This window comes from Ogataea philodendri (assembly GCF_020536065.1).
Source record: "Ogataea philodendri strain CBS6075 chromosome Unknown scaffold15, whole genome shotgun sequence".
NCBI classification, from domain to species: Eukaryota; Fungi; Ascomycota; class Pichiomycetes; order Pichiales; family Pichiaceae; genus Ogataea; species Ogataea philodendri.
The window spans coordinates 172,465-198,999 of record NW_025764075.1 but is presented as its reverse complement, the minus strand read 5'-3'; the positions used below and the strand labels follow the sequence as shown (position 1 = coordinate 198,999).

The window sequence follows — 26,535 nt, the reverse complement described above, 5'->3', positions numbered from 1 at the left end:
TCAAAAATTGGCTTATTGAAGCTTGAGATCTTTAGCAACCATGGCGCGGCAGATTGGATGGTAGCCCTGCTCGTACTTTCTAAAAGTAGCAATTGCCAGATCTCTGTCGGCTTCATTGAGAAGAGCGTAGCCTGGTCTGACAAACTTCATTCTTCCCACAGTTCCAAGCCAATCTGCCAACTTGTGGTACTCAGATTTCACCTTACCAGTAAGCAACAATCTGAACCATCTAAACACAACCTCAGCATTGCTGGAGTTTTCGTATTTTGTATATTTGGTAGTCATGACGGAGATTCCCTTCTGTGCGGAGTCAGAACTCCAATCAAACCCATCCACACCTTGGTACGAGACAAGCTTGTCTAAAAAGACTCCGTTTTGAGTGGAGGTGAAGTTCTTGATGTCCGACGAGGAGAACTTGGAGTCCAATGATGATGGACTTTGAACAATGGTTTCCACCCACTTGGCGGCCAGGGAGAAGCATTCGTCGGCCAAGGTGGTGTCGAATTTGGGTTTTGGAGGAAGCCCTTCGGTAAAGAGCCATTTCTGCCAGTCGATGGTATCCAGGAGATCTTTTTGATCAGCATAGAATCCATACAACGTATCCAAGAACTGGTAAGTGTCTAGCGACAAGTACTTGAATTTGCTGAAGTAATGCTTGATGAATGGGTCGAAGGCTTCTTTTCCTCCAAGAACCTGTTCGATATGGTAAAGGAAATTGAATCCTTTTTCGTAAGGCACAGTGCTAAACGAGTCGTCAGGATCGGCACCATCCTTCAAGTTCACGACCAATGCAGTGTATTTAGACTCTCTCTTGCCCATCGTCTGTATGGCGTTTTGCAGCTCAGACCATCCGATGATTGCACTGAATTGTCTATGCTGCTCTCCGTGCAACCGTTCGATGATTCTACGTTCCAGGTACACTGTCCAACCTTCATTCAGCCAGAAGTGTTCGAACGAAGCGTTCGTGACCAGGTTTCCGGACCAGCTGTGGGCCAACTCGTGGGCAATGACGTCCACGTTCTCTCTGTCGCCAGAGATGATGGTTGGGGTGACAAAAGTGCAGTTTGGATGCTCCATTCCGCCAAAAGGCATGGACTGGGGCAAAATGAGCACGTCGTAGTCCTTCCATTCATAGTCAAACACGAGGTCCTCGGCAGTTTTGATGAAACTCTCGGTATCGTTTTCGAATTCGTGCTGACAAGCGTCCAAAAACTGTGGCTCTGTCCATGCTCTAGAACGAGGTCCAATTGGAGCACTCTTGAGGTTTCCGGAAGCAATGGAACACAAGTAGGATGGAATAGGCACTGGTTGTTTGAACTTGTAAAGAGACTGTTCGCCTTGAGGAACAGTTCCTTGCAGCAATCCTGACATCAAGACAGGAAGAGAGGAAACGATGTTGAACTCAAATGGCGATTTCACAGATGGTGTATCGAAACATGGGAAGAAGCTACGCGCATGGATAGGTTCGCACTGGGAGAAAAGGTATGGTAGCTTCTTTCCGTCTGTTTGTGTTGGAGACAACCACTGTAAAGCAGTGCCTTCTTTGGTGGTTTCATATTGGACAGTGATTTCGGCAAACTCTCCAGTTTTAAAGTCGTAAGAAATAACCAAGGGAGTACCCAGATGAGGAGTAGTAGCCTGAAGTTGAAATGGTTGCTCCTGGTTATTTATCTTGACCTCTTTAACTGATAAGTGGGCAGTATCCAAAACAAGCTGGTTAGTGTCTGCCAGGGCCTGGACAAGGAAAGTGGCAGTTCCTGCCAGAATCTTGTCAGTGAACTTGACCTCAAGGTCCAGGACAGACTTATTCACTTTAAAAAGGGAATAGTTGGAAAGAGTAGAAGGGTCCCGTTCTGGAGAAACATTTGGAACGTGTGGGGCAATGACAGAACGTAACTTGGGAGAGATGTTTGGATACTGTGCCGTCATAGTTCTTAGCGAGGAATGAAAACGATAGAAGAAGAAAAGTTTAGCAGGTTCCCAACAAATGCCGAATGGCTTTAGAAACATCCACTAAAGACTGACAATAGAACGTTTATAAAGGTGCCGTTTATTTGAACGGCAAGAATTACGGTATCGGGCCGATCGACGCGTGATGCTTAGTAAACTGGGACTTGGTCTCGCGACGATTTTTTTAGTGCCAACCTTACGAATTTTGCGCGCAACTTACGAAATTAAAACACCAAGTCTTGCCTTGTTAACTTTTTTTTATTTCGCAAGAAAACTCACGTGATCTTTTGAGAGGGCAGCGCGCAAGGTTGGTGGAAAAGAAAATTTTCCTTGACAAAATTAAATATTATCCAACGGTATAGTAAGTGTCTAATCATAAGGTGGATTAATCGTCAGTTCATTAGGACATTCCACCATTTTTGATCAAGCAAGCTAACAGTCAGGTCAAAATGCAGATTTTCGTCAAGACTTTGACCGGAAAGACCATCACCTTGGAGGTGGAGTCTTCCGACACCATCGACAACGTCAAGTCCAAGATCCAAGACAAGGAAGGAATTCCTCCTGACCAGCAAAGACTGATTTTCGCCGGTAAACAACTTGAGGACGGCAGAACTCTTTCTGACTACAACATCCAAAAGGAGTCCACATTGCACTTGGTGCTTAGATTGAGAGGTGGTATCATTGAGCCATCCCTCAAGGCTTTGGCTTCCAAATACAACTGTGAGAAGTCCATTTGCAGAAAGTGTTACGCTAGACTCCCACCAAGAGCCACCAACTGCAGAAAGAGAAAGTGCGGTCACACCAACCAGTTGAGACCAAAGAAGAAGCTTAAATAGTTGGTATATGATAATACTAGTGGAAAACAGATAATTGTCAGTCCTATAGGTTCCTTTGTAGAGCAAATGTGAGCATGAGACTAGTGCCTTGTTCCGTTTGTTCAGTGTAATATTCCATGCCTGCCGGAGAGAAAACGCTCTGCACATCATGTGATCACAACCACGTGACTCCAAGGGCCTGGAACGCGCTACCGCTACAAGCCACGAATTATTTTTGGCTGTTACGTGTATAATCGTTAAAAACAAAAGACACTATCAGCCATGTCGAGCCTTTTGTCACAGTTCCAGTATCAACCAGTAAGTGACCGCTCGGATTCAAATCCATACTAACGTTTCAGCTGTCTAATATCACCGAGAACTTGAGCGTCGAAAACATAAAGGTAAGTTTTAAGAGATGTTTATCAAACTAATGATTTAGCAACAAGTTGCCGCTGTTCAAAACAAGTTCGCTTCCATCAGACCTCCACAGGAATTCTTGGATTACAGAAGATTCTCCAAGCCACAAAATTTTGGCGAGATTCAACAAAGAGTTGGATATAACCTCCCATACTTCCAAGCTAACTACATTGCAATTGTGTTATTGCTCTCGGTGTATGCGCTTGTGACCAACGCCCTGCTTCTGTTTGTTCTTGGATTTACCGGGTTTGGTATTTATTTGATTTCCAAGCTCAAGGGTGCCGACCTCGACCTTCCTGTTGGAAAGCTCACCAGTTCCCAACTTTACACCGGACTGGCCATTATTGCCATTCCGCTCGGCTTTTTGGCCTCTCCAATTAGCACCATGATGTGGCTCATCGGTACTTCTGCAGTTACTGTGTTCTCCCACGCCAGTTTGATGGAGAAACCTATCGAGACTGTGTTTGAGGAGTCGGTTTAAATAGAAAATTTAATAATATGCAGCGATCTACTATGATATGGTTTAAATGCTTTCTCAGTCGAAAGAAGACCCAAAATTTAAGTCAGCGCAACGCTCATATACTATCTAAGCTTGACTATTGCGGAATTTCATCATCATAGAAAGCGGTTTCCCGACAACTGCTAAACCTTTAGCAAATTGCTGGGAAGAAAACCAAACTAAGAAAAAAATTAGGTAGATGTCCAGTCAAATACCGAAGCCATTTACTTATTACGAAACATGTCAAGCTGGCGTTGGTGTGAAACAACAACGGTTATTCCAAGTGTTGGATTCTGCCGTTTTATAGCATTTTCCAACCCAGTATAACCTCGTTTCTCTTCAACCATGCCCGCTTCTTTTTACAATCCATAGTAGTACCACTTAACTCATTCTAATCAGTATTAATGCATACACACAAGTCCACTTAGATATTAAGCTTGGTTCTCTTCCAGTGTCTTCTCTTGGCGTTGTATCTGACCTTGTTGTTGGTTCTCAATCTGATCCATTGAGGCAATGGTCTGTTTTGGTTTTGAGCCTTAGCCAGCTTCTGCTTGGTCTTGAAAGATTTGTGAGACTAATTGTTAGTATTCGGAGAGCCACTCGACGCTGTTCAACGTCGTCTGGTGTTCATTTATACATACAGGCATCTTAATATGATTTAGCTGTGTAAAATCCTTTTCAAATAAAAAAACTTGACAAAGGTGCACCCACTACCAACTCCTGGAACCAGTCCTCGTACAAAAGCGCAGTCACATTTAACTTTTTTTTCACTCCAGGTTACATCTTTGCACCGAGTTTACCTGGTTCAAGATCTGAAAAATTTCGTTAATACCAAACTATTCACAATGACTAGAACCTCTGTTTTGGCTGACGCCCTCAACGCCATCAACAACGCCGAAAAGACCGGAAAGAGACAGGTCTTGATCAGACCTTCTTCCAAGGTGATCATCAAGTTCCTCACCGTTATGCAAAAGCACGGCTACATTGGAGAATTCGAATACATTGACGACCACAGATCCGGAAAGATTGTTATCCAATTGAACGGTAGACTCAACAAGTGTGGTGTCATCCAGCCAAGATTCAACGTCAAGATCAACGACATCGAGAGATGGACTGCTAACTTGTTGCCAGCTAGACAGTTCGGTTACGTTATCCTGACCACCTCTGCTGGTATCATGGACCACGAGGAGGCCAAGAGAAAGCACGTTTCTGGTAAGATCCTTGGTTTCGTCTACTAGAGGAGATATAGAGTAATAATTCAGAGATAGAAAGCGTAGACTGCTTTTGGTAGCAGCTGGTATTACTGTAGGTTTTTAAAACCGCGAGAACGGCACAACCTGATCAACGTATTCTAAGACCTTGTGCTTGTTGCCACAGCATCAAAGCACCTACCATGGAGTGCCCCACGGATGGTTCACCGTATCTGGGCCCGTCCTGCACAGGCTCGAGAAAAAACCAACCGCTTCCATCTGGTGGCAGGTGTGGATGTGACTGCGAAATCACACTGCCACCAACTTTCGAATGAAAATTTTAGGTGTAGAAAAAATATCAAGCTTTCAATAGATTCATCATGGCTACTGAAAACGTTACTCTTGGACCTCAAGCTAGAGGATCTAGCGAGGTGTTTGGTGTTGCACACATCTTTGCTTCCACAAACGACACTTTTGTTCACGTTACCGATCTTTCAGGAAAGGAGACCATCGCCAGAGCTACTGGTGGTATGAAAGTCAAAGCCGACAGAGACGAGTCCTCGCCATACGCCGCCATGTTGGCTGCTCAGGACGTTGCTGTGAAGTGCAGAGAAGTCGGAATCACTGCTGTCCACGTCAAGTTGAGAGCTCTGGGTGGTACCAGAAGTAAGACCCCAGGCCCAGGTGGACAATCCGCTCTTAGAGCCCTTGCCAGATCTGGTCTTAAGATTGGCAGAATCGAAGATGTGACTCCTATTCCATCTGACTCCACCAGAAAGAAGGGTGGTAGAAGAGGTAGAAGATTGTGATTGGGGGATATCAAAATCATATTGCAATGGTCATTACGAGTGTTGTAGAGGTATAATAAGAGAATGTCGATTGTTCGGCGATTTAGAATCCGGTTTTTCTTGCCAATGGGTGCGTAAACTCGCTTGGACATGTTTGTCCTTTGGCGAATTAACTCACCTTGTAAATTGTAATTTTGATTAATTTCCAGATCGTTGCTGTCATGCCATTGGTTGTGCCCAAAATGTCCCAATCAGTGCCCGAGATTTCCACAGGAATGATTATGGTATCATCCCTGCTGTTGAGGGTCGCGTTCTTGCTCTTTGGCAAGTATCAGGACACCTATATGGACCTGCCGTACACGGACATTGATTATTTCGTTTTTACAGATGCCTCGAAATTCGTGTTTCACGGCCAATCTCCCTTTCTTCGAGACACATACAGATACACGCCGGTGCTTGCATGGCTTTTGTTGCCAATCAACTACTGGTTTGATTTCGGAAAGTTGCTTTTCGTCGTTTGCGATCTGGTGACCGGTTATTTGATCATCAGGTTGCTCCAGAAATACAGAAAAAGCGTCAATTGGAGTCTGCTGTGGTTGTGGAACCCTATAGTGGCTACCATCAGCACGCGAGGCAGCTCCGAAAGCATTTTAACTGTGGTCGTTATGCTCTTAACGTATTCTGTCCTGAATCGCCAATACGCATTAGCAGGTATCATTACTGGTCTCGCTGTTCATCTGAAAATCTACCCAATCATCTATATTCCAGCAATTTTGCTTTCCATTGATCCATCCCAGCCGTTCTACCAGCCATTCACGAAGAAACGGTGGATATTCGTGCTAACAACACTACTGGGCTTTACATCGTTAACCGGTCTAATGTACTACGTTTACGGCGACGAGTTTCTCCAAGAGGCGTACTTTTACCATCTGACACGCCTAGATCACCGCCACAACTTCTCGGTGTACAATTTGACGCTATACCTATCGTCCTACAAAGGAAGCTCGTCGCTACCATTTTTGCAGCAACACGGGCTCCGGATTGAGAGACTGGCATTTCTACCGCAGTTGGGGCTTTCGATGGTACTGATCCCATTAAAGCTAGCCACAGTGAACCTCATTGGATGCTTTTTCATCCAAACCTTTGTGTTCATCATGTTCAATAAGGTGATCACTTCGCAGTACTTTATCTGGTTTATGTGCTTCCTACCAATCTACACTGCAAATTCCACCATCAAGCCAACTCGCGCTGCTTGGCTTATTGGAGCATGGGTCATCTCGCAAGGGCTGTGGTTGTGGAACGGATACCAGCTGGAGTTCCTGGGGAAACCGGACATCTTTACAAATGGAATTTGGAGTAGCAGCTGTCTGTTTTTTGTGTGCAACAGCATTTTGGCAGTGAATTTCATCAACGACATGGCAACACAGAAACAAGCGCTTGTTTCCAAGAAAGATTCATAGCTACATAGAAAAAATCAAATTAGTCCAAGGGACCAGGCCCCATAATAATTTTAGAGCTGTAGATTACTTGGCGATTTACGAAAATTGGTGCTGTTGGAAAAAAAAGAACCTAAAATTAATAACCAGCCATTGATAAATTAATAAACAAACCTTCGATCTTGTTGAATTCCACTCCAACTGTGATTTATTTATCATGGAAAACTTCGAGGTGCGAGCTAAATCGTTCACCATCAAATGGGTAAATGTTCCCGACAATTGTCTAGTGAAGTGGGAGTTAAAGCCTTTGAAACGATCTGTTAACTTTGCGATTTATGAGTACAACAGGGCAGACTTGCCAGCTCCTACAACGGCTCCAAATTCTTCGTCCACCACAACCTCCGAGAACCTGAGCTTGGACGAGGTCAATGAGGTTCCTCACAAGATGTTCAACCTACTTCATCAGAATTTACGGGACTCTGTTGACTCCATAAACTCTCAAAACGGTGTTAGTCCTTCAACGCCCACAGACCAGTCGGCCGCCTCTTTGTCCAGGTCCAGCTCGTTGTCAACACTCCCTGCTGGCACAGAGAGACGGAGAAGGTCCGACAGCAGCATATCCGTCAATGACCCACGCAGCTCTCTCGAGGATAAGATTGATAAACACCTGGCCAAAAAGCAATGGATCGGAAGATGCGAGGGAGACAAGCTGACCACCGGCACTTTCGAAGTGGAGACCGGCTCCTTGTTTGCGTTCATCTTCGACAACACATTCAGCAGACACAAGGCCAAAACCATCATGTTCAACCAATACATAGAGAGCAACGGCGTTGTTCATCAGACACAGGAACTTCCTAACCCATCGTCTTCGGGCCAACTCAACACCATTGACGAGCAAAAGAGCATTGAAGAAACAGACGTGCCCCAACCTGGAGAGTCCATTGGCTCGGCTATAGAGAGACCAGACTATTTTAACACAGCTGCAAGAAGAGCATCCACTGCTTCGGTGTCAGCACCACCAGGTAAAGTGAGATTCAATGTTCCAGAAAATGGACTCGTGAACAAGTCCAAGAACGTTTCTTTGCTCAGAGTGAAAGGGGGCCAGTATTTACAGGGGTTCCTGCTTAAGAAGAAACGGAGACGTGGTGGGAAGAATTTCGCCAGACGGTATTTCGTCCTCAACTTCAAGTACGGAGTACTGGATTACTTCTTCAACGACTTGACCAACCATGTTCGTGGAAATATGTACATTAGGAACGTTGTGATTTCTGCGGATCCAAAGCAATTGATGATGTATTTGGATTCCGGAATCGAGCAATGGGTGCTGAAAGCAAGCACCAGCGAAGACTTCAAAATATGGGTCCAGGCGTTCAACTTTATCAAGAAACAGAACAAAACGTCCCAGCCAGGCGAGCTTCCTGAACAGATTCTTCAAATTGCACCACCAACGGCTGCTTCTGACGACTCGGACGTTCTTTCGCATTCGGACGATAGCAGAATCGGAAGGCCACGCTCGGTGACCAATCCACAGTACAAACTTATAGAGGAGAAAATTATACAGGTCAAAGAGCTGGCAGAACACATCCAGACGTTGTCCAAGCAGCAATCGACAAAAAAGCCTCCTACAGACAGAAGAGGTTCGTTCTTCCGCAAGAAGAACAAGAAGGAAGCTGGTGACGACATACCTGAACAGGAAAGCGTCAACGGATCATACACTCCATCAATTACCGGGACATCTGTTTACGATACGTTGGTGTCCGAAATTAGAGACTTACAATTGCAATACCTGTTGCTGGTCAACACGGAAACGAACAGAGGATTCAGCAAGCCTGCCCACTCGCCGTCAAGAAGAACACTTACCAGAACTAATACTGCTGCCACTTCAGTTGTTTCTCAAGAGTTTTTTGATGCTCAAGAATATATGGATGAAATGACCCATGGGGTTTATTTGGTCCAGTCCAGCGACGAAGGTGAAGACGGAGAAGAGACAAAGGACCTTTCGAACGGCGCTCAAATGTCGTCAACTATTTTCGACAAGAGTCCTTTTGAGACTCCTTTGGGCGCAGAAACATCAAACACCAGTTCGTCAAGCGACGAAGACGACGACACAGACCAGAAAGAGCCAGAGTTATTGAAAACATCAGAATTTACTGCTCCAGAGGACCTGTATCCTTTGGAGTCAGGCAAGTTTGTGGACTACCGCAAAGACATTAAGGCGTGTACGAGCGATCCTCCTTCGTTGATTGGATTTTTGAGAAAGAACATTGGTAAAGACATTTCTTCCGTTTCGATGCCCGTCACTGCCAACGAGCCATTGACTTTCTTGCAGAAGTATTCGGAGAGTTTCGAGTATTCGCATCTTCTCACAGACGCTTTGCGTGCGCCTGCTGATACGGGCGAGCGTATTTTGATGGTTGCAACGTTTGCGATCAGTTATCTCTCGTCGTTTCGTGCCAAGATCAGAAGTGTTCGGAAACCATTTACTCCGCTACTTGGTGAGACGTTTGAGCTTGTGAGGAACGACTTGGGCATTCGTATGATCTGCGAGAAAGTTGTTCACCGTCCAATTGTGGTGGGCGCGCATGTGGAGTCGACCGATTGGACCATCGACCATATTTTGTCGTCGCAGCAGAAATACGGAGGAAAATCTGCCGAGGTGTCTGTTTTAGGAGACATTGAGCTCAAGTGCAGAAACGGCCAAGTTTACAAATGGAGTCAGCCGACGACGTTGATCAAGAATCTCATTGCAGGAGAGAAATATTCTGAGCCGTATGCTTCAGTAACAATTTTCTGCAACGATGGCCAGAGAGCCGTGGTGAGCTTCAAAGCTGTTGGAATGTTTTCTGGACGGTCCGAGGAGTTGAACATCAAGGCCTTCAACGCGGACGGATCCAAGTATGCGAAGGAGGTGAACGGCACCTGGACAGACAGTCTTCGATTCTCCGATACGAACGAAAAAGTGTGGAAAGTTGGCAACCTGGTGCCCAACTACCAGAAAAAGTACGGGTTTACTGAGTTTGCAGCCAGTCTGAACCAAATCACAGAAGTCGAGGAAGGATGTGCTCCAACGGATTCAAGACTGCGTCCTGACCAGCGCAAGTACGAAGAAGGCGAGGTTGACGAGGCAGAGGATCTCAAACTGAAGCTCGAAAACGACCAGAGAAAGAGAAGAAAGAACCCAGATGGAACAGACGCGGTCCACACTCCTGCGTTCTTCAAAAAAACAGGCGACGGCGATTTCGACTGGGAATATATAGACGGAGAGCAAAGCTACTGGAACCGGCGCAAAGCAGGCGACTGGAGCGGACTGGTGGAACTTTGGTGAACGAAGATGTATTGAATATTATCGATGGACTATCACCTTGGCGGGATTTCTCTAATGTAGTATTTGTGGTTGTAACCACCAGCAACAACAACGTTGGCGGGTGGTCCTGTTCTTGAAGACGTGTTGATGTTCATTCCAGGAACGTCGTCGTGACGGCCCTGTTGCTGCAAATACGGCGACAGGAAAGGAGACAGCATCTCGTCGTTTTCGATAGCCTCCTCGATGGCTTCGTCCACAGCGTCCTGTGCCAGCTCGTCCTCGTTGGCGAGGTTGGCAAACACGAACGACGAGAATATGAGGATGATCCCCAGATAGTACTTTGCTGAAGTGTTCTTGGCTTTGTATATGACCGAGTCAAAGATCATATTGACTGGGATGGCAGTAGACAGCGATAGCGCGGTAATCAGCGGCGAGGTGAGCAGCGTAGCGATAATGGAGCAGTAATCGGAAACACAGTTAAATAGACCGCCAATCACCAGGATCCACAGAATGGTTGTGCTATCTGGCAAGGAGAGGTCCTCGTATCCGATCCAATCGGCGATCAACAACAATGGGAACACCAACACCAGAATGCTGATCCCGAGTAGCCCAAACATAAGTTTTTCGTTATCTGGACTGGTTTCCTTGCCAATTCTGACTCTAAGCAGCACCAGGTAGCAGGAGTAGAGGAAAGTACCGCAGATTGCGAGACAGTTGCCAAAAACTGGGCTGGAGGCCTCAGATTGGGGCTCTGGTGCGGAATTGAATGTGATGAGGCAAATCCCCACAATGCTTACAACCACTGAAATAACCTTCCCAAAAGAGATGGAATCCACTCCACAAAGATAACTCAAGATAAGCACAAACACGGAGCTTGTTGTGGTCAAGATTGTCTGGTTGGACGCGCTGGTGTACTGGAGCGCGACTGCGCTGAGCGACGCGTTGCCGTAGTAAATGAGGCCGGCCTGGATGGCCACTGTCAGTAGCTCTTTAAAGGAGAGGTTCATGGACGGAGTGTGCAGTATGACGCTTTCGGAGCCGCACGAGCCGTATGAATCGGCACTGTCGTTGAGGAAGTCTGGCTTGGGCGGTCTGAACATGTTCACCAGCGCGCGGAAGGCGGGTCGAATGCCAAACATGGCAAACAGGCCTCCATTGACATAGGCAATAAATAATGGGTGTTGATAAGTGTCACCCTTTAAAACGTTGTTATTGAGTTGGAGACCAAACACCCAAGTGGCAACCATCAAGAACAAGTACAGCAAACCTTTCAGCCAGCTCTTGCGCTCCTCTGTTTTGATGATATCGACCAGGTCTCCCACTACTTGGTCTCCCGAGAGCTCCACGTGAGAGTCCTTTGGACGCGGAGACCTTATCAGGCCACCAGGGAGAATGGGGGACTTGAGAAGAATCACAGGCGAGCGTAAATGCGATTGTTTTGCAGAAGGTGATTGCATGCCATTAGTTATCTCAAGATAGAAATTTAGTACTAATTTTTTTAAAGGGTGGATTAATGTCCTAAAACGGTAGCTGATAAGTTTCTATGATATTAGAGACGCGCAGGAAAATGTGACGATGACACCGCCAAAATGAGTGCAAGAAGGATACTCAACTGCAATGAAGTAAACAACCAGACAGGAAACTGGAGAGACGTGGATGGGTACACTATTTCTTCCACAGTTTGGAAGAGCCCGAGTTGCACAGCTTCCATAAGACGTCTGGAGGCTTGTAGAACGGGTTTGTAGGAGAGCTGGATGTGGATGGCGATCCCATGATCGACTTGGATTTGTATTTGAAGCTCTTTGTAGGCGACAGAGAGAGTTTTCTTGTGTTTCTTTCGTGGTCATGGGCCGGGATGCTGAGTTTCTTGCCGTCGAGCGCCATCTTTTTGCGTTTCTCGACAACTTTCTCCCTGGCTCTGTCTGTGTCCAGTGGAGGGAGGGTCGAGGCGATTTTAGGCTCGGAGCACTGCGAGAGGTTTAGGTATGCGGACTCCAATTCGCGAGTGTCTGCGGTGGTGGAATATTGCCAGTTTTGAGAGAGCTGTTCGAAACCTTCCAGAGGTGCGAACGCAGAGTACTGGTCGGCGAACGGGTTTGAGGCGTGTGCAGAGTCTTTGGCCATTATTGGACCGATAGACACTGACGATGCCGAGCTGGCGACAGTCAGTGTTGGAGAGTCCATCGAAAACAGTTGGTAGTCCACAGACTCAGAGTCTGGAGTTTCGGACAGGAGTCCATTCAGCTCTGAGTAAAATGCAAAGTCCAGGTTGGACTCCTCCATCTTGAGAGGCCCAAACAGGTCAGAGTCTTCCAAATACATGTCGAATTGGTCTAAAGGACTCATCTAGAGAGATTTCAAAAACACAGGTTATTGCGCAAATATTCAAGAGAAACAGAATGCTATTTGTACAAATCCAGGTTAATTGAACCGATAATTGCTCCAACTTAGTACTGAAATCTTGAGTTTATTGTCGAGTGATTGAAACTCTCGATAACAAAGGGGTTATTGTAGATCCCACTCAAAACCTGCTACAAACAATAAAAATTTCTGCTACCACTGCATACTTGGGACTGTTTTTTCCAGCCAGGGAAAAAAATGCAGACAAAATACGCACTAAAAACGAGTTCAACTCTTCACAAACCACAATGCCAGGGGCATTGAGTGGTAAGTGTGTATTTGCATTCACAATCAAGAAATCTCAATCAAATACTTTGGATATTCTGTGGGCCAAACTTCCAATCATACGGCTATTAATTGACACTCAATTTAGCATCTAAAACCAGATTACTTTATTTAGTAAGATGTTAGATACCGCGGCCCCTTCCGCACCAACAGAGCCTCAGAAATTATCCGCGCTTAAAAATTACGCTGTAACGCGTCTGTGAACAATTAAAACTTTTCCGACGAGGGGCCAATATTGCCTGTCATACCTACCGGTACTTGCGCTGTCCGTACTCTTGCCGGGTTTATTGGCCCTGGTGGCCAACCATCGAATGAACCTCCAAGAATTAAAACGGCCACACTGATAGCCGCACTCTCGTAAAGCCGCACGTATATTCCACGTTTTGGGTATCACAGCAACTAACGTGATTTATCGGGGTCTAGACTTGCGAAATTGTTTCCCGCACCAGTTTGACCCCACATCACCACAGAAACTCACTCTTCACTTGAAACTCGCTCGTAAACCTCCTTCAACTCCATCAAATCATCCTTTCAAGTCTGCTGTTAGCCTAATTTTTGAAAACTTGCAGTGTGGACATGTCAGAATTCCGAATCACACACTATCAGCTTACAGGACAGTTGAATTCTCTGACATTTTTTAATTAACCTCGTTTATTGTGGCTGATCGTCCAGCCTGCTATTGTACATAGTATACATCCTATTTTTTCAGTCCGAATCAAAATTAAGCCTGCGCCCTGTTAATCTTGTTTTCTCTTCGCCAAGACCCACAACTTTCCCGTCGTGGTCCACATATTGCAGCGTGGCAGCACTTGCTTCAGATTTACCTTTGTCGGCTTTCTTGGCAGAGGAAAATGACGGGCCTTTGAATGGATTCACAATCTTCTCCTTGCGGATAACCTCTCCGTCCTCAATGTCGAAATTGTGAGTCTGTTGAGCAAATGGTCCGATCTGGACCTTATTGCGAGGTGTGGTTGGCGCCTCCACCTCTTCCACAGCCTTGCTGAAGTCCAGCTTACGTGGCTTGATCGACTTCTCGTAGTCGGTGAGTTTGCGCACAATCTTCTGTCCCGTCTTGTTGTTCACTAGCTCCATCTCTTCCTCAAACCGCGAGAAATCAACAGGTTCTTTGGCACGGGTGCTATCCCCGGTCTCCAAGAACGGGTTACTGAACGAACGACGACGGATAAAGCGTTCTCCGTCGTCTTTGTCACTTGTATGTGGGGCTATGTGCATCTTGTAGGCCTGCTCCTGCGTCGTCACCTGTTTAGCAGGCGTCGACGGCATGGCAAACTCCACCGATCCGAAATCCAGCTTCTTTGTCACTTTCGTCAAGCGATGCGGCTGATCGGCCGTCTCTTCCTCTGATGAGTATTGTAAGTCCTCTTCTAAATCGATCTTGTACGATTTGCTCAGATCAAGCTGCGCATTCTCCAGTTTGGGACCTCCAACAAGAGACTTGCGTCCAGACCCCACCGTGGACGCGGCCATGGGGAATATGGCACCGGGCCCGTTGATCTTGGAAACAATCGACTCATTCACGTCTTTGCGACGACTGATCCGTGGCGTCTGGTCCGGTGTCTGCAATTGCTGCGATCCTCTGGACCTGTACGAAACAGGAGAGGAGCCGACATTCGACCCCAGAGTCTGTTTCTTTGTACTAGGATGCGGAGTGTATGGAGTATGCAAGTGATGTTTGGTCTGATGCGTGCTAACTGGGGTCTTTAGATGCCAACTGCTGTTTCCAGCTCGCGTCTCGCTGGGAGGTGTAGATGGCTGAACGGGCTCGCCGTCATGTTGCGGAGAGTTCATTCTGTATGCGTTTATTTGTGCTGGGAACCTGTCAAGAGTAATCAATCAAGTTGCAACTATTTTTACAATCACTTTTCCTCGTGTTGTAGATGGCTGGTTTATTCGTTAATTACTTTTCCGTTTTTGGAATCACCGCCCAGCTGAAAAGAGGGAAAAAAAAAGTTTTTCTATAAACCAGACAACTTACGTAATCCAGATCTCACCAGGTTGGATGTAATATGTAACAGTAGACGCGTTTTCGTATCTCCTCCGTTTCCTGTGGGTCCTCAGGGAACATTGGGTGGTCCCAATGGACCATCTCGACAAATTCGACGTCGAATTGGAACAGGTCTCTGGCATCGGCAAAGAACTTGAAGTCGTTCTCCACCATTTTTTGGGCCGGTCTGTGCGGCGACCAAACAACCAGACACTTGCCTCCTGTTCGTGGGACCGGCTTTGCCTGCAAAGGAGTGATCAGCTCTTTCGCCGATTTGAGCAACTTGTGGTGCTCAGTGTGATTGAACACCAAGTCACTCATGATTATTAAATTAGCTGTGCTTCCAAGTGTTTCTTTGATTTCCGTAGTGTCGTTTCCCCAGATAAATCCCTTGACACTTATTCTATCAGTAACATCTCTATCGGCCAGATTATCCACATTAATCTGGATGTTCTCTAAAAGGTCGGGATCTGGGTAGTCCGTAGCTACCACCTTGGAAGCGCCGTTGATAGCAGACAGTAGAGACGGCAGAGCAGCAGCGGCACCAAACTCCACCACAGTCTTGTCCTTCACAAGACTCTGGGACCAGTCCTCAATGTATCTAGCCGTGTAAATCCCCGCGTTCCAAAGAAGGTGTCCCCATAGCGGTGATTTCCCAACCAGTCGAAGTTTGATCTCTTTAATCTCAGGGTGGCATTTGTCATCAACCCTAATGTACTTCTGGTAATGGGCCTCCGGTTTGGACGGTCTGAAGTCCTCAGGCTCCTCAAATAGGCCGCCGTCGAGCTCGAATTCCGAATCGGACATGTCTTGAAATATGTTTAAATTTTTTTAAAAGCTTACGTAACGCCTATGAGATCATGGGCAGGTGGTAACTTCCCAGTCGGAGGGATCGTGAACGTCCGGGTGGTCCAATTGGGCCAATTCCTCCTTGGACAACTCGAACGACAGCACGTCCAGATTGGTAGGCAGCCTACTCAAAGTCTTGGTCTTCGGGATAGGAATGTACCCCTTTTGGACAGACCATCTGATAAGAACTTGGGCCGGAGTAACTCCTTTTTTCTCGGCAATACTTACCGCATCTGGATCGTTGATACGATTAGCATGAGAGAATGGAGCAAAGGCAATCACCTGAATGTCTTGAGAAAGACAGTAGTCACACAATTCTTGTCTCATGCACCATGGAGAAACCTCAATCTCGTTGGCAACAGGCTTATGCTTCAAGCCTGGCCAAGATAAGAGCTCCTTAACATGGGCAATACCGTAGTTCGAGACACCAATAGACTTGACAACGCCAGCATCAACGGCCTCCTGAATGGCCTTGTAGGTCTCCAATCTCATTTGCTTACCTGGGGTTGGTGCATGGATAAGAAGCAAGTCGATATATTCAAGTCCCTGGATTCGGTCGAGACACTCCGCAATTGCCTTTTTAGCTTTTTCGTAGCCCATCTGGTTGGTCCAGAGCTTGGTGATGTAGTAAACATCCTGTCTCCTGTTGTTGGCCGGGTCCTCGCTAATCCATTGCTTGATTCCCTCGGCGCAACTCCGCTCGTTGCCGTACAGAACTGCAGTATCGATACACCGATATCCAGCCTTCAAGGCTTCCTTGACAACCTCGGCGGCGTTTGTCAGTTCCCAAGTTCCCAATCCCATAAATGGAATCGTAAGCCCATTGTTCAGTTTCACAATCTTAGCGAGCATGATAGCAATTGCAAAAATTAAACCAACTAATTCGATTGCGAATCTAAAATATTTATATCAAATGCATGCTTGTTTTTTTTCGCATTTCTCATGTAAGCAATGGTATTAATTTCTTATTTTGGCAAGCCAGTATCTGTGTTGATAAGGACCTCTTGCGAATCTTGTGGGCCTTCCCCAACTTCAGTAAGAATAACACGCGAGACACCGGCGCCCCATGATGCCTCCACCTCGAACGATGGTGCAATAAAGGAAGTTGAATCCGCCTTGCTCCAGCCGTCGACCGAGCCAAACACTGCATGCAACAACCCCAAAACTTTTGCCTCGTTCTTCTCCTCGTAGTAGATAACGGCATTTGGACCAGCATCATACGTGTAGGCAGCAATGATTTCTCCGGCCGATTCATTTAATAAGTTGATTAGCTTAATGATTCTTTTGGAGACATCGTTCAAATAAAAAATTGGTGGATAAGAGTCCAAACAGGTTGCATGGAACGAGTTCGAGTCTTTCATGGTGAGCTCTGCGAAAGTCTGGAAATCTGTATCTCTGATGGACTTCTTCATCTGCTCGAATCTCTCGGGAACAACCTTGTCGACACGATGCTGGAAGAGCGAGGAAGTTTTAACAGTCAATTGCATTCCGCTGGTACTTGGAACGTCCTTCTTATCATCAGACACCACCAAGATACACGCCTTCATATCTGGCCAATGGCTGCGTGGAGCCACCTCCACGGCCTTGGAGTCGTGACCGTCTGCGAGTTCTCCCATTTCCCAAGCAACGTAACCTCCAAACAGAGATCTACAAGCCGATCCAGAACCCTTTCTTGCGATCTTACTCAGGTCTGAGGCGGATTGAGGCAGCTCGTACAGCCTGGCAATAGCAGAGATCAGTGCAGCAAAGCCAGCAGCTGAGGATGCAAGACCAGCGGCTGTTGGGAAATTATTTTCGCTCACAATGTGCAACTTCATCTCGCTCAATTTTGGAAGTGACGAGTCTGCAGTTTCGAGCTCCTTTCTATATTGTCTGAGATCCTTCAAACACTGTTGTGTTCTTGGGGTATCCAACGAGTGGGACTCGCCATTAAGCCAAAGTGAGTCTTTCTCGAACGACTCAGAACACGAAGCAGTGGTCAGGGTTCTCAAGTCCTTCTGGGACAATGTGACACTGATGGAGGAGTTTGTTGGTAGATTGAGATCCTTATCTCTCTTTCCCCAGTATTTCAAAGTCTAAGAATTAGTTCACCAAACGGGCTTGAAACTTACAGCAATGTTGACCGGAGCAGTTCTGGAAGCGTAATAAATCTTGGGCATCTTAAAATAAAATAGATTAATGTTTTTCCCAACTTGTTCCCTCTTAAAAATTCGTCGCCAACCTCGTTTACCATGGTAAATTTTCATTCTTTTTTCATTGTCGCTATAAAACTATAGAGATGAAATAATACAAACGTTAAACAGTGAGACAAACAGAATTGCGGTTAGGAAGACACCTTCTCCCATCTCCAGATTCTTGCCTTACAATCTCCAGATCCTGTAGCAAAGTATCCTCCGTTGACACCTCTTTTGGGAGTCATCACCGGTGACACGTTCACGCTGATAACGGAATTTCTATGACCTTGAAGCATGATGTATGGTTCTCCAGTAGCCTTTTCCCATAAGAGAACGCCTCTGTCCTTGGATCCAGAGAGAATAAACTCGTCGTCTGGAGTGCAGCACACAGAAAGCACGAAGTCCTTGTGGCCAACATAAGTGACCTCGCAGTTGGACTTGGAAGAACCTTGTTGTTTTTGCAGATCTTTCAAAGACCACAGCTTCACGGTTCTGTCCAACGATCCAGAAGCAATTTCTTTACCGTCGTGGGTAAAAGCCACAGAGTAAACAGAATCCATGTGACCATTCCCGCTCTCGTTAGCAGAATCGAGTCTTTCGACCAAAAAGCCTTGATTGGCATCCCAAACACGCACGGTTCTGTCCAGGGAGCCTGCAGCAATTAGTTTTCCATCAGGAGAAGCAGCAACGGTCGTAACTCCGTCCTCGATACTAAGGGTCAACGAACATTGACCAGTAAACACGTCCCAAATTCTCACTGTTCTGTCTCCGGAACCAGAAACCAGCTTGGATCCGTCAGGGAAAAAGTCCAAAGAGTAGATGTCTTGCTCGTGTCCCTTCAAGTATTTCACAATGGTTCTGGTAGCAAGATCCCAGATTCTGATGATCTTATCCTCAGCACCAGTGGCAAGGAACTTGCCGTCTGGCGAGAAGCACACAGATCTAATATACAAATCCCCAGTGTCGGTGTCGTAAGATCCGTTCGAGCTGGCAGAAGACTCGTCGCTCAATCTGGCAACCAGGTCTCCAGTTTCAACACTGAAAACCTGGGTAAGCTTGTTGCAGCCGGTGGCCAAGAACTTACCGTCTGCCGAGAACCGAACACAGCAAACCACCGAAGTGTGATCGAACGAGTGGACAAGGGATGTGTCGATTTTCTTTGGCACATTTGGATTGTAAACAAGGTAGTACTCGCTGAACTGTTTTTTGTATGGCAACGTGGCATATGAGTCGAAATCCTGTAAAAAGGCTGGCAACGGCTTGTTATGCTGAGCTCTGACAGCGTAGCTCGATTCGGCCTCGCTCTTGACAACTGCAGTCTGTGCGGCTTGAGTTCCGCCTGGAGTAGCTGCAGCCGACACTTTCTCCGACGACTGTTGCGACTGCGACGCAGCCTGTTGCTCTTGGGTGGTTGCCGGAGGTGGTGGAGGCAGTTGGGAGTTCTGGGCCAAGTCCGACTTGGACCCTGAACCTTGGGCACTGATCTGGGGAAGGGCACCGTTAAAGCCCGATGCTGCACCCCTGTAGTCGGATGGAGAACCGCTGAGGTTTGGAGGAGGAAGCTGTTGCGGTGTTTGCGGGAACGAGCTTTGAGGTCTGTCCAAAAGCGGGTGTTGCTGAGACTGAGCTTTGACCTGAGCTTGGGCCTGAGCCTGAGCCTGGGCCTGTTGCAAAGATTGCTGTTGGAAAAGTCTGTCCCTGTTTTCCAAGTCCTGTTTCAATCTCAGAATCTCCTTCTCGTACGCTTCTTTCATGGTTCTATGAGCCTGCTCAAGCTCGTAGACCGTATTTCTGATGTCTGTTAACTCCTGGTGTTGCTGGTTTATCTTCAGCTCATAATCGTGGTGATGGTCTTTGTAGATTGTTGTTTCTCTGGTGAGACTGTCGAACTCTTTCTTGACGGCATCCAACAGCTCATCCAGATGGTCACGCTCAGAAATCGCGTGATTGTTGTTGCTTGGAATAGACCGTTGGTAAGACATGGCGGGGGATTGTCCAGCTTGTCAAAATTTCCGGTGTTGACTTAAGGCACTCGTCAGCTTGATTGGAACACGGCTAATATTAGACGGAATTTGATGAAAATTGTAGGAATCTACTATTATCTCAAATCTGTGTATATTTGGCACTCCACAACAGCAATTTGCAGGCGGTAAACTATCAACAACTAGAAGAGCAGATGATCAAAATATACGGAAGAAAGCAAAAAAAAACGAAACGAAAAATGTGCATGAGGACGAAAAAGACGAAAGTCGGAAAAACGATTAAACACCAGCACCGCCAAAAGCAACCCTCATATGCTGCTTCTTTGTTGTTCCGGCAATTATAGCCCGGAGAGGGGGGCCGTTTCAAATTCGTCGATGCCGTATGCACTGTGATTGGCCCATGCGGCTTGCCCGCCTAATTTTCGCTGTTGGTTTGTCTGGCAGGGAGGTTGGATTTCTGTGCAGTGCTCTTGCGTAGGGAAAAAAGTCTTGGCGTTTTTCCAAATTGTTAAGACTTTGATAATCCCTATTGTTTTTGCGCATTGTGTCTTAATAATTGTTTCCTACTCGCCTGGTGGCTCATTACAACTTTACACCGAAAAGTGCAACCTGGCAAAAAAAAAAAAAACAACAAAAAAACACTTCACGTGACTGGCTGACAATTTGTTTATGTCTTTTTTCCCTTAAGGTCCGCATCGCCAGTCCGTGCAAGGGTGTGCGTTCCAGCCGAACCAGAAGCAAGATTCAAGAATAGGAATCTGTGTAATAAATTAAATAAACATGTCGAGTGCGAGCGAGTTTCTTGATAAGGGAGTGGAATTGGTGAAGAAGGCCATCGAGGCAGACAGTGCGAGCAAGTATGATGAGGCTTATAGATTGTATTACAACGGACTGGACTATCTGATGCTGGCATTGAAATACGAGAAGAATCCCAAATCTAAAGAGACAATAAGGTCCAAGTTCACAGAGTATCTTTCGCGGGCGGAACAGTTGAAGGAGTATCTGGACAAGAAACAGCAGCAGGATCAGACGGGAGAGGCAAGCGCGACGTCCGGGTCTGTGAAGGCAAAGAAGACCAATGGTGCAGAGGACGACGATAACGATAGTGACACCAAGAAGCTCCGTGGAGCTCTTGCCAGTTCGATTTTGAGCGAGAAACCGAACGTGCCATGGAGCGACATTGCTGGTTTGGAGCCAGCTAAGGATGCCTTGAAAGAAGCGGTCATTTTGCCGGTCAAGTTCCCGCATCTTTTCAGAGGCAAAAGAAAACCCGTTTCTGGAATTTTGCTATATGGACCACCAGGTACGGGTAAGTCGTATCTGGCCAAGGCTGTCGCGACGGAGGCCAATTCGACTTTCTTTTCTGTTTCGTCGTCGGATCTGGTTAGCAAGTGGATGGGAGAGTCTGAAAGATTGGTGAAGCAGCTTTTTACAATGGCCAGAGAGCAAAAACCTGCCATTATCTTCATCGACGAGGTGGACGCATTGTGTGGACCAAGAGGCGAGGGTGAATCTGAGGCATCACGGAGAATCAAGACAGAACTGCTTGTGCAGATGAACGGAGTCGGCAATGACTCAGACGGTGTTTTAGTGCTGGGTGCCACCAACATCCCATGGCAGCTCGATGCGGCTATCCGTAGACGTTTCGAGCGGAGAATCTACATTGCTTTGCCCGACCCAGAGGCCAGAGTGGTGATGTTCAAGTTGAACATTGGCGATACCCCATGTTCGCTCACTTCGCAAGACTACCATACATTGGCACAAATGACAGACGGATACTCAGGACATGATATCAGTGTCGTTGTGAAGGATGCGTTGATGCAACCGATTAGAAAGATCCAGATGGCTACTCATTTCAAGAAAGTTGTCTCTACAGACGAAGAAGGCCAGGAAGTCGTCCAGTACACTCCATGTTCGCCTGGAGACAGCAAAGCCGTGGAGATGAGCTGGCTGGACCTGAACGGCGAGGAGCTGAAGGAGCCCGAGCTCGGAATCAAGGACTTCATCAAGGCCATCAAGACCAACAAGCGCACGGTCAACCAACAAGACCTTGACAAGTTTGTGGAGTTCACCAATGATTTTGGCTCGGAGGGAAATTAGCAGACTGCGTTAATACATAAACTATCAACTGTAATTGGAAATATTGAAATTGGAGTCCACCACTTTGGAAAGCTCGATTCTGAGCAAAAGCAAAACGTTTCCTGGTTTTTCAATAAACGGCTTAGCATCAGGGTTGCTCTTCAAATGTAGGTCCTTGTAGTAGTCTGCTTCTGGAGAGCTTGTTGCCTGGTCCAAAGTCTTTTCGACGTATCCATTAAGATTGCAACTCAAGTCGCAGAGCTGCGACTGATTTAGCTCTTTTAAGAAATTGAGCAACTGACCGTCTCCAGCACTACCGCTGGCCTTGGAGGTAGTCCAATCGTGGACCAGAATGGAGCACTGTGGGTTAACACTCAGATTCTTGTATTTTTGAGTGTCTTTCGGAGTGGATATGAGCAAATAATAATCGTCGCCAGGCTGACCATTGTACTTGTCCTCGGGAGTGATTAGAGTGAAGTTCATTAAACTGACATGGGGGACATTATTGGAACAGGTGCCTAAATGGATAAAGTTGGCACTCTTGAGCAAATGGACGATGGAATCCGGGATTTGCGACGTCATGATAAAAAGGAAACCAGCAAAAAAGTAACTAAGTACAAAATTGCAGAGATATATATATCTGAAATTAATAACAATAGTGTTGCATACGAAATATTCACCCGTGATGATTAGTTCGCAGCCGCACATGGCGCCGATGGTGCATCCGGGGCTTATTTTCCTATTGAACGGACCTGGTTTTGATGATAGCCCAGAAGAGGGCCCAGAAGAGGAATTGGACCAAGCTGTTGAGGAGCCCTCGAAAGACACAGACCAGGAGTCTGAGCATACAATTGACCTACTACGCAAGGATTTGGAAGGAGAAACAGATACAGAGGTGGACGAGCAGACGTTGCGGCGAATACACGAGCTGGTGAACTTTGACGAGCACACAGCCGACACAAACGGTGGGTTTGGAAACCATTTCCCGGGCAGCGTGCGCACGATCAAACTGACCAGCGAAACGAAATCGAACATTGATAGGGTCCTGCAGTCAGGCGCGAGCCGCAGGTCGTCACGCAAACGCCCGCGGGATGTGGAAGCCAAGCCCAAGACCTCATCGACTGCGGATTCGGAGGATTCGGACGGGTCGACTTCAAGCAAGAGGAGTGACTCCGCATACGTTCTTGCGTCTGAATATTCCTCTGACAACGAAGACCATACGAACGGGAACGGCGAGACGCGGGCTCAGAAACCAACGGCACCGCTATTTTCGCGGATTTTCGGGCGGTAGCACGGCCCTTGATAAATTGTACAGTAATTGTAAATTAGGCATATAGATATTTTTATTTCTATCTTTTCATGACAGTTAACGAACCCCTACCAGAAATAGAGATTATACGACGGCGTGTTCTCTCGAGTCTGTCGAATCGGGCCAGTTGCGGGATGTCGAAGGTGTCGCTAGCCAATTTGGAGATGGAGTACATGCAGATCTACAAGATGCTGGAGAACACCATCAAGTTCAACGAAGGGAAGTCCTGTTTGGTGATCGGTCCGCGGGGCACGGGGAAAACCAGTTTGGTCAACAATGCGCTGTTGGAGCTTGGCGAAAAGTTCCGCAACATGTTTTACGTGATCCGTATCAGCGGAGTGTACCAGAATGACGACAAGAGCGCTATCAAGGAGATCGCACGACAGCTGGACTGGCACTTGTTGCGGCACTCTGACCAACCCAACGCCTCGTTCGAGAAGTTCTCAGCCAACGAGACAATGAACAGCGTGATGAGTGTTCTGGACGGCAGCAGACTCGAGGAAGACAAAGACCAGGACGACGAACACGAGGAGACACAGATGCCTATAATATTTGTCATTGACGAGTTGGAAAAGTACACCAACGACGCGAAACAGACTCTGCTTTACAATCTGTTTGACGTGGCACAGTCGTCGTCCAAGTCGCACGCCGTGGCCGTTCTGGGACTGACTACTGTCACCGGAGTGCGTGAACAGCTGGAGAAACGGGTTAAGAGTCGGTTCAGTCAGAAGGTGATCCAGCTGACCAAGGTCAAACAGCTTTCGGAGTTCTGCGATATGGTTCTGTGTCTTTTGAAAGTGTCATTGGACGGTCTGGACGAGTCTACGGCTCGCTGGGCTGCTACCTACAACGAACACATCGAAAAACAGGTGCAGGGTCCAAGTGAGCTGCGCAAGCTGGTGGTGCACAATTTCTACACAACCAAAGACCTCAATATGCTCAAGAACCAGCTGGCTGCGTACCTGGTGCAACAGGACCTCACTTCGCTCGGAGGGGGCAGTTTCCCCAAACTAGACACAAATAACCGCAGTTTCCAGGTGCTGGCGAGCCTAAGCGAGATGGAATTGCGACTAGTCATTTGCGCCGGGCGTCAATTGCTCAAGAACTCGATGGACCAGGTCAACTTCAATATAGCCTACGAGGAGTTTGACAAGATGACAAAGTCACAGACAAATACGCTAAACTCACAGCTGCAGACGATGGGCCGCGTGAAGCTGGACTTGGCCACACACTCCAAGGACATCCTGCTTCGGTGTTGGGAGCGGCTGATCATGTTCGGACTGCTAGTGGAACCGATCCGGCAGATCAACGGAATCAACTCGAGTTTCTACACGGGTGGAGAGTCCAACAAGATGTTTTACCTGGATGTGACGCTGGACGAGGTGGCCAAGCTGTTCCGCCAGACGGAATGGGTGGCCAAATGGTGTCGGCTATGAATAAATATAATGCATCCCTTTTAAGGATTTTCATGTCTCCTGGAAAACACCAGTTACCCCGCCGTAGCTCGTGGGGAGCATGAGTCAGCAGAAAAAAAGCCCACACCGGCAAGGAACTCGCGGGGGGTGAATAACAGACACGTCGCGGAGTGCCAACGGTTATTCTGTAGCGAGTTTGGGGGAAGATCCCGTGGGCGGACTTTGCCGTACTCCGACGCAGCGTTGGAATTTACCGTCACGCAGCCCCACCCGGTAAAACTTTTTTCGCCCGATCAAGAAATATCCTTCCGCCACAGCATTTTCCAAGCAAAAATCTGGTCCGTAATTTCCTTCAAAGCACCGTATTTGCCTTGTTTACTGCCATGGACCCGACTCAGGACCCCAATTTCCGGCCGCCCTCCACCAATCCACCGGTCGAGCCAACTGTTTCGTCCAAACTGATCCCAAACAGACAGCCCATCCAGCCCTATGTTCTAGCAGACTATCTAGAGCCAATTGATCAGCCTATCCAACACAAATCCCAAACAAACGGGTCAGTCTCAAACCCAAGGGCGAATTTCACTGTCGATACTCCACGGTCGGCGTCTCCCAACTCCATCAAGCACAAGATCCCAAAATCTAGAACCGAGCTGCATCCGTTCAGCTCAAGCGAGGAGGAAGATGACACCCAGGGCCTTGACGAAGGAGCCCACCCGCCGCTCGAGTTCAGAGACTACTCAACCGTTGATATCCCAAGAGTCCATTCGTTCCAGATCGCCGATTTGGAGGAGGTTCCGCACGGAATCCAAAGACAATCCAAGAACTTGAACGATTACAAGTTCCCGACCCATCGCTTAAAAACACGGCTGTCCGACCCCAACAAGTTTCCCTTGGTGATTGTGGCCTGCGGCTCGTTTTCCCCAATCACATATTTGCATCTGCGGATGTTCGAGATGGCCATCGATGCCATCAGAGAGTACACTCGCTTTGAGGTCATTGGTGGTTATTACTCGCCGGTCTCGGACAACTACAAGAAACCAGGCCTTGCACCGTCCCACCACCGTGTTCGAATGTGCGAGCTCGGCTGCGAGAGAACCTCCTCGTGGCTCATGGTGGACGCTTGGGAGTCGCTGCAACCAAAGTACACCCGCACGGCTTTGGTTCTGGATCATTTCAACGAGGAAATCAACATCAAGCGCGGCGGCGTGTTCAAGTACAACAGCAACACAGAGAAAATGGGCGTCAAGATCATGCTGCTTGCCGGAGGCGATCTCATAGAGTCCATGGGCGAGCCTAACGTGTGGGCGGATCAGGATCTGCACCATATCCTCGGCAACTATGGCTGTCTGATCGTGGAAAGAACCGGCTCGGACGTCAGATCGTTCTTGCTCAGTCATGATATCATGTACGAGCATCGCAAGAACATTTTGGTTATCAAACAGCTCATCTACAACGACATCAGCTCCACCAAGGTGCGACTGTTTCTCCGAAGAAACATGAGCGTGCAATACTTGCTTCCGAACTCGGTGATCCGCTACATCCAGGAACACAAGTTGTATGTGAACGACAGCGAGCCTGTGAAGCAGGTTTTAGATCCTCAGGACTAGACATCCAAATAGTAATTCTAACGGCTAAAGC

General features: G+C 47.3%; 26 protein-coding genes across 26 annotated transcripts; 13 read left to right on the top strand and 13 right to left on the bottom strand.

The window, feature by feature from the left end:
- Positions 1-12: 12 nt before the first annotated feature.
- Positions 13-1,929, bottom strand: OGAPHI_004830 (uncharacterized protein; the record flags this gene model as incomplete). Its single annotated transcript, XM_046205951.1, has 1 exon — positions 13-1,929. One exon carries the CDS (start codon positions 1,927-1,929, stop codon positions 13-15), a length of 1,917 nt encoding a protein of 638 aa, XP_046060396.1.
- OGAPHI_004831 (uncharacterized protein) lies at positions 652-1,368 on the top strand (the record flags this gene model as incomplete). Its single annotated transcript, XM_046205952.1, has 1 exon — positions 652-1,368. One exon carries the CDS (start codon positions 652-654, stop codon positions 1,366-1,368), a length of 717 nt encoding a protein of 238 aa, XP_046060397.1.
- A 413-nt stretch (positions 1,930-2,342) lies between the features above and the next one.
- On the bottom strand, positions 2,343-2,936 carry OGAPHI_004828 (uncharacterized protein; the record flags this gene model as incomplete). The annotated part of the gene is made up of 1 exon (XM_046205949.1): positions 2,343-2,936. The coding sequence occupies one exon, from the start codon at positions 2,934-2,936 to the stop codon at positions 2,343-2,345; it is 594 nt and encodes a 197-aa protein (XP_046060394.1).
- Positions 2,400-2,786, top strand: OGAPHI_004829 (uncharacterized protein; the record flags this gene model as incomplete). The annotated part of the gene is made up of 1 exon (XM_046205950.1): positions 2,400-2,786. The coding sequence occupies one exon, from the start codon at positions 2,400-2,402 to the stop codon at positions 2,784-2,786; it is 387 nt and encodes a 128-aa protein (XP_046060395.1).
- A 111-nt stretch (positions 2,937-3,047) lies between the features above and the next one.
- OGAPHI_004827 (uncharacterized protein) lies at positions 3,048-3,663 on the top strand (the record flags this gene model as incomplete). Its single annotated transcript, XM_046205947.1, has 2 exons — positions 3,048-3,083; positions 3,205-3,663. The coding sequence occupies 2 exons, from the start codon at positions 3,048-3,050 to the stop codon at positions 3,661-3,663; spliced, it is 495 nt and encodes a 164-aa protein (XP_046060393.1).
- Positions 3,664-4,517: 854 nt separating this feature from the next.
- OGAPHI_004824 (uncharacterized protein) lies at positions 4,518-6,026 on the bottom strand (the record flags this gene model as incomplete). Its single annotated transcript, XM_046205944.1, has 3 exons — positions 4,518-4,984; positions 5,395-5,633; positions 6,019-6,026. The coding sequence occupies 3 exons, from the start codon at positions 6,024-6,026 to the stop codon at positions 4,518-4,520; spliced, it is 714 nt and encodes a 237-aa protein (XP_046060390.1).
- On the top strand, positions 4,527-4,919 carry OGAPHI_004826 (uncharacterized protein; the record flags this gene model as incomplete). The annotated part of the gene is made up of 1 exon (XM_046205946.1): positions 4,527-4,919. One exon carries the CDS (start codon positions 4,527-4,529, stop codon positions 4,917-4,919), a length of 393 nt encoding a protein of 130 aa, XP_046060392.1.
- On the top strand, positions 5,252-5,680 carry OGAPHI_004825 (uncharacterized protein; the record flags this gene model as incomplete). The annotated part of the gene is made up of 1 exon (XM_046205945.1): positions 5,252-5,680. The coding sequence occupies one exon, from the start codon at positions 5,252-5,254 to the stop codon at positions 5,678-5,680; it is 429 nt and encodes a 142-aa protein (XP_046060391.1).
- OGAPHI_004823 (uncharacterized protein) lies at positions 5,881-7,119 on the top strand (the record flags this gene model as incomplete). Its single annotated transcript, XM_046205943.1, has 1 exon — positions 5,881-7,119. The coding sequence occupies one exon, from the start codon at positions 5,881-5,883 to the stop codon at positions 7,117-7,119; it is 1,239 nt and encodes a 412-aa protein (XP_046060389.1).
- A 193-nt stretch (positions 7,120-7,312) lies between these two features.
- Positions 7,313-10,420, top strand: OGAPHI_004821 (uncharacterized protein; the record flags this gene model as incomplete). Its single annotated transcript, XM_046205941.1, has 1 exon — positions 7,313-10,420. One exon carries the CDS (start codon positions 7,313-7,315, stop codon positions 10,418-10,420), a length of 3,108 nt encoding a protein of 1,035 aa, XP_046060387.1.
- On the bottom strand, positions 7,664-8,578 carry OGAPHI_004822 (uncharacterized protein; the record flags this gene model as incomplete). Its single annotated transcript, XM_046205942.1, has 2 exons — positions 7,664-8,075; positions 8,208-8,578. 2 exons carry the CDS (start codon positions 8,576-8,578, stop codon positions 7,664-7,666), a joined length of 783 nt encoding a protein of 260 aa, XP_046060388.1.
- Positions 10,421-10,452: 32 nt separating the features above from the next.
- Positions 10,453-11,856, bottom strand: OGAPHI_004820 (uncharacterized protein; the record flags this gene model as incomplete). The annotated part of the gene is made up of 1 exon (XM_046205940.1): positions 10,453-11,856. The coding sequence occupies one exon, from the start codon at positions 11,854-11,856 to the stop codon at positions 10,453-10,455; it is 1,404 nt and encodes a 467-aa protein (XP_046060386.1).
- A 208-nt stretch (positions 11,857-12,064) lies between these two features.
- OGAPHI_004819 (uncharacterized protein) lies at positions 12,065-12,745 on the bottom strand (the record flags this gene model as incomplete). The annotated part of the gene is made up of 1 exon (XM_046205939.1): positions 12,065-12,745. The coding sequence occupies one exon, from the start codon at positions 12,743-12,745 to the stop codon at positions 12,065-12,067; it is 681 nt and encodes a 226-aa protein (XP_046060385.1).
- A 1,044-nt stretch (positions 12,746-13,789) lies between these two features.
- On the bottom strand, positions 13,790-14,893 carry OGAPHI_004818 (uncharacterized protein; the record flags this gene model as incomplete). The annotated part of the gene is made up of 1 exon (XM_046205938.1): positions 13,790-14,893. One exon carries the CDS (start codon positions 14,891-14,893, stop codon positions 13,790-13,792), a length of 1,104 nt encoding a protein of 367 aa, XP_046060384.1.
- A 199-nt stretch (positions 14,894-15,092) lies between these two features.
- Positions 15,093-15,896, bottom strand: OGAPHI_004817 (uncharacterized protein; the record flags this gene model as incomplete). The annotated part of the gene is made up of 1 exon (XM_046205936.1): positions 15,093-15,896. The coding sequence occupies one exon, from the start codon at positions 15,894-15,896 to the stop codon at positions 15,093-15,095; it is 804 nt and encodes a 267-aa protein (XP_046060383.1).
- A 51-nt stretch (positions 15,897-15,947) lies between these two features.
- Positions 15,948-16,790, bottom strand: OGAPHI_004816 (uncharacterized protein; the record flags this gene model as incomplete). Its single annotated transcript, XM_046205935.1, has 1 exon — positions 15,948-16,790. The coding sequence occupies one exon, from the start codon at positions 16,788-16,790 to the stop codon at positions 15,948-15,950; it is 843 nt and encodes a 280-aa protein (XP_046060382.1).
- OGAPHI_004815 (uncharacterized protein) lies at positions 16,341-16,811 on the top strand (the record flags this gene model as incomplete). The annotated part of the gene is made up of 1 exon (XM_046205934.1): positions 16,341-16,811. One exon carries the CDS (start codon positions 16,341-16,343, stop codon positions 16,809-16,811), a length of 471 nt encoding a protein of 156 aa, XP_046060381.1.
- A 78-nt stretch (positions 16,812-16,889) lies between these two features.
- On the top strand, positions 16,890-19,341 carry OGAPHI_004813 (uncharacterized protein; the record flags this gene model as incomplete). The annotated part of the gene is made up of 3 exons (XM_046205932.1): positions 16,890-17,128; positions 17,657-18,001; positions 18,849-19,341. 3 exons carry the CDS (start codon positions 16,890-16,892, stop codon positions 19,339-19,341), a joined length of 1,077 nt encoding a protein of 358 aa, XP_046060379.1.
- Positions 16,904-18,171, bottom strand: OGAPHI_004814 (uncharacterized protein; the record flags this gene model as incomplete). The annotated part of the gene is made up of 2 exons (XM_046205933.1): positions 16,904-18,013; positions 18,169-18,171. 2 exons carry the CDS (start codon positions 18,169-18,171, stop codon positions 16,904-16,906), a joined length of 1,113 nt encoding a protein of 370 aa, XP_046060380.1.
- On the bottom strand, positions 18,262-20,094 carry OGAPHI_004812 (uncharacterized protein; the record flags this gene model as incomplete). The annotated part of the gene is made up of 1 exon (XM_046205931.1): positions 18,262-20,094. The coding sequence occupies one exon, from the start codon at positions 20,092-20,094 to the stop codon at positions 18,262-18,264; it is 1,833 nt and encodes a 610-aa protein (XP_046060378.1).
- A 780-nt stretch (positions 20,095-20,874) lies between these two features.
- OGAPHI_004810 (uncharacterized protein) lies at positions 20,875-22,194 on the top strand (the record flags this gene model as incomplete). The annotated part of the gene is made up of 1 exon (XM_046205929.1): positions 20,875-22,194. One exon carries the CDS (start codon positions 20,875-20,877, stop codon positions 22,192-22,194), a length of 1,320 nt encoding a protein of 439 aa, XP_046060376.1.
- On the bottom strand, positions 21,120-21,704 carry OGAPHI_004811 (uncharacterized protein; the record flags this gene model as incomplete). The annotated part of the gene is made up of 1 exon (XM_046205930.1): positions 21,120-21,704. The coding sequence occupies one exon, from the start codon at positions 21,702-21,704 to the stop codon at positions 21,120-21,122; it is 585 nt and encodes a 194-aa protein (XP_046060377.1).
- Positions 22,195-22,218: 24 nt separating the features above from the next.
- OGAPHI_004808 (uncharacterized protein) lies at positions 22,219-23,657 on the bottom strand (the record flags this gene model as incomplete). The annotated part of the gene is made up of 2 exons (XM_046205927.1): positions 22,219-23,294; positions 23,573-23,657. 2 exons carry the CDS (start codon positions 23,655-23,657, stop codon positions 22,219-22,221), a joined length of 1,161 nt encoding a protein of 386 aa, XP_046060374.1.
- Positions 22,859-23,464, top strand: OGAPHI_004809 (uncharacterized protein; the record flags this gene model as incomplete). The annotated part of the gene is made up of 1 exon (XM_046205928.1): positions 22,859-23,464. One exon carries the CDS (start codon positions 22,859-22,861, stop codon positions 23,462-23,464), a length of 606 nt encoding a protein of 201 aa, XP_046060375.1.
- Positions 23,617-24,918, top strand: OGAPHI_004807 (uncharacterized protein; the record flags this gene model as incomplete). Its single annotated transcript, XM_046205925.1, has 1 exon — positions 23,617-24,918. The coding sequence occupies one exon, from the start codon at positions 23,617-23,619 to the stop codon at positions 24,916-24,918; it is 1,302 nt and encodes a 433-aa protein (XP_046060373.1).
- A 337-nt stretch (positions 24,919-25,255) lies between these two features.
- Positions 25,256-26,504, top strand: OGAPHI_004806 (uncharacterized protein; the record flags this gene model as incomplete). Its single annotated transcript, XM_046205924.1, has 1 exon — positions 25,256-26,504. A coding segment is annotated over one exon (1,249 nt), but the record flags the coding sequence as incomplete, so codon positions are not given.
- Between the last annotated feature and the right edge of the window lie 31 nt (positions 26,505-26,535).